This window comes from Cicer arietinum, chromosome 5 (genome assembly GCF_000331145.2).
Source record: "Cicer arietinum cultivar CDC Frontier isolate Library 1 chromosome 5, Cicar.CDCFrontier_v2.0, whole genome shotgun sequence".
NCBI classification, from domain to species: domain Eukaryota; kingdom Viridiplantae; phylum Streptophyta; class Magnoliopsida; order Fabales; family Fabaceae; genus Cicer; species Cicer arietinum.
Window position 1 is genome coordinate 16715423 of NC_021164.2, and position 11028 is coordinate 16726450.

The 11028-nt window shown below is 35.3% G+C and overlaps 1 protein-coding gene across 8 annotated transcripts in view; it reads right to left on the bottom strand.

Moving 5' to 3' along the window:
• Positions 1-458: 458 nt before the first annotated feature.
• Positions 459-11028, bottom strand: part of LOC101505199 (protein LNK2) — a 25635-nt gene continuing 15065 nt past the window's right edge. For 7 of the 8 annotated variants that reach the window (XM_073368312.1, XM_073368310.1, XM_073368309.1 and 4 more), the window contains exons 7-8: positions 1496-1870; positions 459-803 (exon numbers count right to left, since the gene is read on the bottom strand). In XM_073368312.1, the coding sequence (XP_073224413.1) occupies positions 1522-1870 (349 nt within the window). In that variant the 3' untranslated portion in view covers positions 459-803; positions 1496-1521. Of the gene's footprint in view, positions 804-1041; positions 1395-1495; positions 1871-11028 lie in introns of those variants that run through there. The other variant, XM_073368307.1, reaches the window with a different exon arrangement.

Genomic DNA, 11028 nt, shown 5'->3' on the forward strand with positions numbered 1-11028 from the left:
ATAACATGATTCAAAGTGTAAGGTATAATTGACACTTGATGCAAATAGATCTATCTCTACTTCTCGTTGTCCAGGTTGACAAGTCACTTACAATTTTGTTTTTACTTAATTACAGTTTTAATCTTTCTATTTTCATCAATGTATATAATTGATCCTTTTATTTTAAATTTCAAGAATTTTGATCTCTCTTGATTTTTTAACTAAAATAATTATAATTTAACATATTTTAAATGACATAATTTAGAAATAAATTATGTTAAATAATTAATACATAAGTAATTGCAATGAATTCTTCTAAAAACATTAGTTTGAAATTATGGAATTATTAATTTTTGTAATTTAATTAATAACATGAATAATTAATGTATTTAGATCATGAGATCATATGTTACGTCATATAATTATATCACATCACTATTTTTTAGTTAAAAAATTTTAAAATAAATGGACCAATGACGTGAATTAGTGAAAATATATGGACAAAAATTGCAATTAAGTCTACATTTTTCTATCTCCAAATGAAAATTAAGTGTAGACCCGTGACCATTTTCCTCATGGCTGTTGTTCTCATCGTGCATCAACTATTGACAGAGTTTTCAAGGTCATACGGAAAATGCAGCATCAACTTCGACCACAATCTTTAGACTATATATAGATTAGAGATATGATTACTTAGCCATGGGCCTATTAAGCTCACGGGCTGTGAGCAAGCCCGAAAACAACTTAAAGCAGCGATGTAGGCATATACATGATCAGAAAGCCAGCAACAATCTTTTTTACCTTCAAAGTTTGATGAAGTCACCCTGAAAATTCAAGTAATTTGATGAAGGCAGATATTATGACTTTTTTTATATCTTGAACACAATTTTTGGCTGAAACCAAGAGTACTTAAAGGAGACCTAAGAAGTGAGAGAGCAATAATTGAGTGAGAGTAATATGAGTAAATGTTGATCACCAGATCTGGTTTAATAACTTAATCATCTATGCATGGTTAAAAACTACTACTCTTGCTAGATGCATCTCCTATACTTAAATCCAAAATAAAAACCACACGTTTATGACTTTTATCTCAAATGGTAACACAAACCATTGTTCCATGATAGGGCAACTTTGGCCAGTGGTACATACAGAAATACAACAACTTTAAAGCCTGGTCTAAGTAAGGCAGCACAAACATGATTAATTTGACATATATGACTGGCTTAGCTGCATATATTTAATGTAGATGTGATTAAAACAACTTAGCACTCACGACCTTAAGTATGGTCAGATACCAAGATACATCTCTCATGTTTTAAAACAGAAGAAACATAAATACTACTGATAACATGCAAGCATTAAACTGGTTCTCAGGATTCTACATCGATATTTGAGCTCGGTTATGATCCAGAAGGCTGACAATAAAATAAAACATTTGAATTACTAGTAAATCGGTATATAAAAATTTAATAAGAAAAGCATAGTAATCAACATGGAAGGAAACGGTAGGAATTACCCTCATGTTCAGCAGCACTTCTTTCTTCATTGAGAGGCTTCAAGCTCCTGTGGGTTAGACGCATTCTCTGAAGTATCCATGCATGAACTATTTTTAATTTGATCCATAGGCTGTACCTCAAAAGATGGACAGGGATTCTCTAACCCAAGGTGAGAAAATTGTTCATTACTTCTCAAGTCCTCCTCTTTTAAGCACCTCATGGGAAAGTTCACTTGGTTAGCTGTTTTGCTTTTACATTGCACCTTAGTAGAAATGAGCGACTCCAGTTTGTCAGAAAAATTTCCCTTCAACTCCACAGGCCTATGAAAGAGTAAACGAGCCACAGTTCGATCAATGGAATTCGTCTCTGTTTCAACATCAGGCATCCCGGCACATCTGTGATACCACCATGGTTCATAGTAAACTAGTTATTAGTTAATTATCTTGACAGATCAATCAAGGTAATATACATTACAAAAGTGTAATAATCAATTCTTTTTGTAAAACACACACTTTACAGTTGTAGTAGCTGTGACATAATGAAATAAACTTTATGGATATGTATATCCAAATGAGTTTTTAGTCCCTGCAGTAAACACCATTTCCAGTTTAGCCCCTAAAACAATTCTTGTCGGTTAGGACATCCTAGTTTTCCGTATTTGAAACATTTGTTTCCTAAATTATTTTCTAAGAAGGATCCATCTTTATTTTATTGTGAAACTTGTGAATTTGCTAAACATCACCGTTCTTCTTTTTCTACACAACCATATAAACAATCAAAACCGTTTGCAATTATTCATAGTGATGTTTGGGGTCCTAATAGAATAAACACATTTTCTAATAAAAAATGGGTTATAACTTTTATTGATGATCATACTAGAATTTGTTGGGTTTATTTATTGAAAGAAAAATCGGAAGTTGGACAGGTTGTCAAAAATTTCTTTAAAATGGTGCACACTCAATACCAAACAAATATTCAAGTCTTCAGAAGAGACAATGGTAAAGAATACTTTAATATACTTTTATCCGATTTTTTTCTTGCAAATGGGATTGTTCATCAAAGTTCTTGTGTTAATACACCCCAACAAAATGGAATTGCAGAGAGAAAGAATAGGCATCTTCTTGAGGTTGCTAGAGCTTTACTATTTGCAAATAAGGTTCCAAAATATTTGTGGGGTGAAGCTGTTTTAACTGCATCATATTTAATCAATCGAATGCCATCTAAAGTTTTAGATTTTCATACACCTCTTGATGTTTTTCGAAATTATTTTCCTTTGACTAGTGTCTCTGCTAATTTGCCACTAAAAGTTTTTGGTTGCACTGCTTTTGTTCATGAACATAAACACCTTGACAAACTCGATCCCCGAGCAATAAAATGTGTGTTTACCGGTTACTCTCCAACTCAGAAGGGGTATCGGTGTTTTAAACCAAAATCAAAAAGAAGTTTTGTAACCATGGATGTTACTTTTGTTGAAAATCAACCATTTTTTAGTGACATTCATCTTCAGGGGGGAAATTTTAAGGAAGATTCATCTTTTACTTTTGAAAACATCATTACTTTAAGTGATATAGTGTTGTCACAAAATTCTGAGACTTATATTGATGCACCAAAAGAAAATGCCCAAGAATCCATATTGAAACTCAATCCACTTATGAATGAGGTTTCGACAGATTCGGGGGCGACAATTTCAAATGAAAATCACAATGATCAAATTCTTGATCTCAATAATAATAAAGGACCACCTGAAATGCCACAACATAATGACTCAGATAAAGAGACACAAAGCAGGTTTACTACAATTGACCCTACTTGGAAGGGAAATGTGTTTGAAAGAAGAAACCATAAACAGAGAAATGAAGGACCCATTCTCCGACCCTTCCAAGATTCTGAACCAATAGATAATCCAACACATCATCTTGATACAGGTAAGTCTTCTTCTATTCTTAAGAGTCATGTCGAGTATCCTGATTTAGACCTTCCTATTGCAATTAGAAAACCTATTAGATCATGCACTAAATATCCTTTGTCTAATTATGTGTCATACTCAAAATTGTCTTCTTCATTTGCTGCATTTACCTCTAAGTTGTCTACTGTAGAAATTCCAAAAAATATACAAGAGGCTCTAAAAATTCCAAAGTGGAAAGAAGCTGTTCTTGAGGAGATGAGAGCTCTTGAGAAGAATCAAACTTGGAGAGTCATGACATTACCTACAGGAAAGAATACTGTTGGCTGTAAATGGGTATTCACTGTGAAATATAATTCTGATAACACAGTTGAAAGATACAAGGCACGCTTGGTTGCTAAAGGGTTTACTCAGACATATGGCATTGATTACTCAGAGACTTTTGCTCCCGTTGCCAAATTAAACACTATTAGAGTTCTCTTGTCCTTGGCAGTGAATTTAGATTGGTCTCTTAACCAACTTGATGTAAAGAATGCTTTTCTGAATGGTGATTTGGAGGAGGAAGTATACATGGATAGCCCACCTGGCTTTGAAGATAAATTTGGTTCAAATGTGTGCAAACTTCAAAAATCCCTTTATGGTCTCAAGCAATCTCCAAGGGCTTGGTTTGAAAAATTCACTCAGTCGGTCAAAAGGCAAGGATATATGCAGGGACAATCAGACCATACTCTGCTCATGAATTTCTCTAATGTTGGTAAAATTTCAATTGTATATGTAGATGATATTATTCTCACAGGAGATGACATTGTTGAGATGGAAAGATTGAAGAAAAATTTGACTAAAGAATTTGAGATCAAAGATTTAGGCGCGCTTAAATATTTTCTTGGTATGGAAGTTGCTCGCTCAAAGAAGGGAATTGTTGTTTCTCAAAGAAAATACATCCTAGATCTCTTGGAAGAAACTGGGATGAGTGGGTGTAGACCAGCAGATACTCCTATGGAATTAAATGCTAAACTTTGGGAGAAAGGCAGTGTTCCTGTTGAGATTGGAAGATACCAGAGGTTAGTCGGCAAACTTATTTATCTAGCCCACACTAGACCTGACATCGCTTTCTCTGTGAGTGTTGTAAGTCAATTCATGCATTCTCCCTATGAAGAACACTTGGAGGCAGTTTATCGAATCTTAAGGTACTTGAAATCCAATCCTGGAAAGGGTTTGTGCTTCAAGAAAACTAATGACAGAGAAGTCTCTATATTTACAGATGCTGATTGGGCAGGATCAATTACTGATAGAAAATCCACCACTGGATATTGTGCCTATGTTTGGGGAAATTTAGTTACTTGGAGAAGTAAGAAACAAGGGGTTGTTGCTCGAAGCAGTGCATGATTTCTCACCAGAATATTGTGTTTATTCAATTGTATATCAATGTCAAACATGAATAAACAAAGCATTCAAAAGTAAGAGTCAAAAGGTCAAAAGAAAAAGGTGAATATGGCTAGATCTAGTATGTAAAGGAAAGGCTAGCAAAAGTGAAAGCAACCTATCAAGCATGTGCAAATGTCAAAATCTGATCATTAAATGGGCTTGCACGTTTTTATTCATAAGGAAGTCAAGTTAACAAAAGGCAACTTGAAACAAGCCAAAAATGGAAGATCACATGTTGCTGCCAGATCTGATCCTCGGACTGAGTATGACAGTCCTATGTCATAAAGTGGTTTTTTCTCTCTTGTCCACATCACCTCAAAAGATGAAGCCAACCTAGACCTTAAAGACTTCGAAAAATGCAGCTCAGAAACAGCCTTGCACTTTGATTAAAGAGAAAAAGCAAGGACATGTCAAGATCAAAGCTATGCTGCAAGAGGATGGGTTCTGCCTAAGCCTAACAAGCTGAGTGGCAGTTCTGTAATTTTGATGAAAACCTTGGATCCTTTGAAAATGAGCTCCAACGGTCATCAAAGGCTTTGATCTTCTATAAAACGCTACAAGCTCTCCATTGGAAGACACACAACACACTTGCATAAAAAGATCAAGCATCTTAAAGCTTTCAAGAAGCAAATCACATCCTCCCTTATTACTTTCTTTGATCCTACACTATATCTTTGTATATCTTTTGAGAAAGTATTAAGTATCAATCACTCTCATTCTACTTTGTAATTTCCTAGTGAGTGAAGCTTGGAAATATTTGGAAATTGATTGTAAGCTTGGTGAAGCTTGATAATACACAGTTGTAATCATCCTCGGGTTGAGGATTGATCCGTTTTGAAAGTTAGTGAAATCTCACAAGGGTGTGAGGACTGGACGTAGCCATCTTTGGGTGAACCAGTATAAAATTGTGTGTCTGTCCCTCATATTCTGCTCCTATCTTTTTTGCTCAGCTTAGATCTAACGATTTAAAAATTCCATCCTCGAGCTAGCCATCCTCAGCGAGAGGATAGTTTTTAAAAACACTTAAAATAATTTTTAGCAGCAAAATCCCTTAAGATCTCTTGGAAAGGTATACTCCGTTCAAGAAAGGATAAGAAAAATTCTAAGGAGTTTACCAAAAGAATGGAGGCCAATGGTAATTGCCATTACAGAAGCAAGAGATTTGACCAACATGAAATTAGAAGATTTGGTTGGAACTCTAAGAGCTCATGAACCATTGTTATTGGCTGATAAACCAAACAAAAAGGGAAGAATGATTGCTTTAAAAACCAGCCAAACAGAAAGCTCCAAGAAGAATGAAGATGTCATAACAAAGGAAAGCGCAGAGTATCCTCTGTCTGAAGATGAGGATGACCTCGTTCTGATTTCCAGAAAAATCCAGAGGATGCTAAACAGAAGAGGACAGAATAGAGGACCTCCTCAAAAAGAAAAAATTGACAAGAGTCAAATAACTTGTTATGGATGCAACAAGATGGGACACTATAAAACTGAGTGTCCTCTCAACAAAAGGAACTCTAGAAAATTCCCATACAAAAACAAATCCATGATGATCACTTGGGATGATAGTGATGAGTCATCCTCGGAGCAAGAAAAGGAAGAAGAGGCCAACCTATGTCTCATGACAAAATCAGAAAATGACAAGGTAAGTATTTCTGATCTATGTCCAAATTGTGAAAAATTAGAAGTTGAATTTGATAGCCTTTTAAATGACTCATACACTTTATCTCAAAAATGCATGTTTCAAAAAACCCAACTTGTTGAGATAAAGAAACAAAATGAAGAGCTACAGAAAAAGAATGATGAATATGTTAAAATCATTCAAGAGTTGCAGCAATCTCACTTTCAAAATTCTGAGAAACAAAAAATTCTTGAATCGCATCCTCCTGACGAGGATACAGAAAAGGAAATTTTGTAAACTGAGGTTATGGAACTAAAAAATGATATTTCCAACTTTGTCAAATCTACAGAAACATTTCAAAAGATAATGGGGTCCCAATCTGGAATATTTGACAAGGCTGGAATTGGTTTTAAAAGCTCTCAAAAACAAAAATTATATGAAAACTTTTTCTTGCCTAAAAAACGAGAGGATAGGCCTAAATGCACCTTTTGCAAAAAACTTGGGCATACTTCCAAAATCTGTCATGCTAAGAAGAAAGCTAACAATGAAAAGGCAGCATGCTCATTCTGTGGTAAACATGGGCACCATGATTCTATTTGCCATCATAAAAGGAATATCCTCAAAAGAGGAAAAACTAACCAACAAGGACCCAAAGCTATATGGGTACCTAAGTCTCTTTTAAACTCTAAAACAGGTTCATCCTCTAATCAACAAAAGAAAGCCTTGGTACTTGGACAGTGGTTGCTCAAGGCATATGACGGGAGATAAGCACTGCTTCATGTCTTTGGAGATAAAGGATGGAGGATCAGTCACATTTGGTAATAATGATAAAGCTCAAATAAAAGGAACAGGTATTATTGGTAAGAATAATTCTGCAAAAATTGAAAATGTTCAATATGTGGATGGCTTGAAACATAACTTGCTAAGCATTAGTGGTTTTGAAGTTATTTTTAAGCCAACTCTATGTGAGGTTAAACACTCATCCTCGGGTAGAGTTTTCTTTTCCGGTTTTAGAAAAAAGAATTTATATGAACTTTATCTTGATGATTTACCTACTGAATCTTGTTTTGTTTCCATTGAAAAAGATAAATGGATTTGGCACAAACGAGCCGGTCACACAAGCTTAAACACTATTTCTAAATTAGCAAATTTAGAATTAGTAAAAGGTCTTCCAAAAATTAATTTTGAAAAAGACAAAGTTTGTGAAGCTTGTGTGAAAGGAAAACAAGTTAAAAGTAGTTTTCACTCTAAAAACTTTGTTTCAACAAATCATCCTCTTGAACTCATTCACATTGATCTCTTTGGTCCTATCAAAACTCCAAGTCTTAGTGGAAAAAGATATGGCTTTGTACTTGTTGATGATTTTTCCCGTTTTACTTGGGTTCTATTTTTAAAACACAAAGATGAAGCCTTTGAGGCATTCCACCATTTTTGCAAAAAGATTCAAAATGAAAAAGGTTCAAAAATTGTCTCGGTGAGAAGTGACCATGGAGGTGAATTTGAAAATGAATCTTTTAAAAATCTTTGTGAAGAAAATGGTATTTCTCACAACTTTTCTTGTCCAAGAACTCCCCAACAAAATGGGGTTGTTGAAAGGAAAAATAGAACTTTACAAGAAATGGCTAGAACTATTTTAAATGAAGCCAACATTGAAAAATATTTTTGGGCCGAAGCCATTAATACCGCTTGTTATATTTCAAATCGTACATCCATTAGAAAAATTTTGAACAAAACTCCATATGAATTATGGAAAGGGAGAAAACCAAATATTTCCTATTTTCACATATTTGGGTGTTATTGCTACATTCTAAATAATAAAGAAAATTTGGGAAAGTTTGATCCAAAATCCGATAAAGGAATTTTTCTAGGATACTCCACAACGTCAAAAGGTTATAGAATATATAATCTTAGGACTCAAACTGTGGAGGAATCCATGCATGTTATTTTTGATGAGTTTGATGACTTGTGTTTAGAGAAAAAGGATAAGGATGAAGAAGATGAAAATACATCCTCACAAGTACCCGGTCCTCACGCAGAGGATGAGTCTGATCCAACCTCTCAACAACTTCCAAGAGGATGGAAAACAGTCACGCATCATCCTCTAGATCTGGTCATTGGAAATACTGAAGATGGTGTGAGAACCAGAAACTTTCTAAGGGAAAATACTTCCAACATGGCCATGATATCACAAGTTGAACCCAAGACAATTGATCAAGCTATTGGTGACAAATCATGGGTTGAAGCTATGATGGAAGAACTCTCACAATTTGAAAGAAACAAGGTATGGAATCTTGTACCCCATCCTCTGGACAAATCTGTTATTGGAACTAAATGGATATTTAGAAACAAACTAAATGAGGATGGAGAAGTCATTAGAAATAAAGCAAGACTAGTGGCACAAGGGTACAACCAACAAGAAGGAATAGATTATGATGAAACGTTTGCACCCGTAGCAAGACTTGAAGCAATAAGAATCCTCTTAGCTTATGCTACTCATAAAGGTATAAAACTATTCCAAATGGATGTGAAAAGTGCCTTTTTGAATGGGTTCTTAAATGAAGAAGTGTATGTTCATCAACCTCCTGGATTTGAGGATGAAAAACGACCAAACCATGTGTTCAAACTCTCTAAAGCTCTTTATGGTTTAAAGCAAGCTCTTAGAGCTTGGTATGAGAGGTTAAGTTCTTTTCTAAAAGAAAATGGATTTATTAGAGGACAGATTGATACTACTCTTTTCAAGAAAACACTTGAAAAGGATTTATTGATTGTTCAAATATATGTCGATGACATTATATTTGGATCCACAAATGAAAAAATGTGTGAAGAATTCTCAAATCTCATGCAAAGCGAGTTTGAGATGAGTATGATGGGGGAATTGAAATTCTTCCTTGGTTTACAAATCAAACAACTAGAGAATGGTATTTTTATCTCACAAGAAAAATACACCAATGATTTGCTCAAAAAATACAACATGAGTTCTGCCAAGAGTATGGGAACTCCAATGCACTCATCCTCCACACTCCACAAAGATGATGAAGGAACTCCTATTTCGGAAAAGGAATACAGAGGGATGATAGGATCCTTGTTGTATTTAACAGCAAGCAGACCGGACATAGTCTTTGCAGTCGGTCTTTGTGCAAGGTTTCAATCCTCTCCTAAAGAATCTCATCTCACAGCTGTAAAAAGGATTTTTAGATACCTTGTTGGTACTATAAATCTGGGAATTTGGTACAAGAAATGTTCCAATCTTGACCTCATAGCTTATTGTGATGCCGACTACGCGGGAGACAAAGTTGAAAGAAAAAGCACAAGTGGTGCTTGCCAATTTCTTGGTAAATCCCTAATAAGTTAGTCATGCAAAAAACAAAGTACAATTGCTCTTTCAACTACTGAAGCAGAGTATGTATCAGTCGTTCAATGTTGCTCACAACTGCTCTGGATAAAAAAACAGCTTGAGGATTACTCGCTAAGGTACGCAAAAATTCTCATCCTCTGTGATAATACAGATGCAATAAATCTTTCTAAAAATCCCATTCAACATTCTAGATCTAAGCACATTGAAATTAAACATCATTTTATAAGAGATCATGTGCAAAAAGGGGATTTAGAACTGATTTTTATTGACACTGAAAATCAATTAGCAGATATCTTTACCAAACCTCTCCAAGAGGATAGGTTCAAAAAGATCTTGGGTGAACTTTCAATTATTAATTTGTCTAAAATTAATTGATCTATCTTGTGATGCTCTTTATTATATTGTTATTTTTTATTGTATTTTTTGTATTTTTTATATAAAAATCTGTTGCCTTTTAAATATGTATTTACATTTTTAGTTAGGCTTGAGAGGATAGGAAACCCACCAGAGGACGGAATATCCTTATTGGTGTAATTTCACGTGACCAAACAACCTAGAAAGAAAGCATGTGTCTCTCTCTCTCATTGGGCAGTACGCGTGGCGCATGCCTCCGTACTTCACGCCTTGCATTTAATGCAGAACGGCTACATGTCTAATCCATCATCACACTAGGTCTCTAGGATACGGCGCATTAATTGTTTCTGTTCCCTTCGCGTTTCCTCACGTTCCCTCACGGTTACTCACACGATCTCATCGTTCATTTCCCATCCTCTTCATTTTCTCTCATCAACCTTTTGCCCAGAAATCCTTTCATCACTCAACAGTTTCTTCCCTCACCTTCCTGCATCAATGGCACGAATCAAAATGACTGTAAAACGCAAAAAATCCTGCCAAGAACCTGAGAAAAACCAAGATGTCTACTCAAGCACTGAGTCAGACTATAATGAAGAAAACCAATCTGAAGAAACTTCCATGAACACCATTTCTTCATCTCAACCATCCAAAAGCTCCACTCCTCCAAAAATCGTCAAAAAATCCTCCTCCTCAACTCCTTCCAGGCGCTCCTCCAGAATCATGTCTGGAGCCGTTTCGACCAAAAAGGCAACCCCTCAAGACAACACAATTCATGTCATCAACTCTGATGATTCAGAGACCACTCCTCCTGTTGAACCAGCACAACAACCTCCTCCTGCGAAATCAGATTCCAAAACTCCAACTTCCAAAAAGACCAAACCACCTTCATCAAAACCCC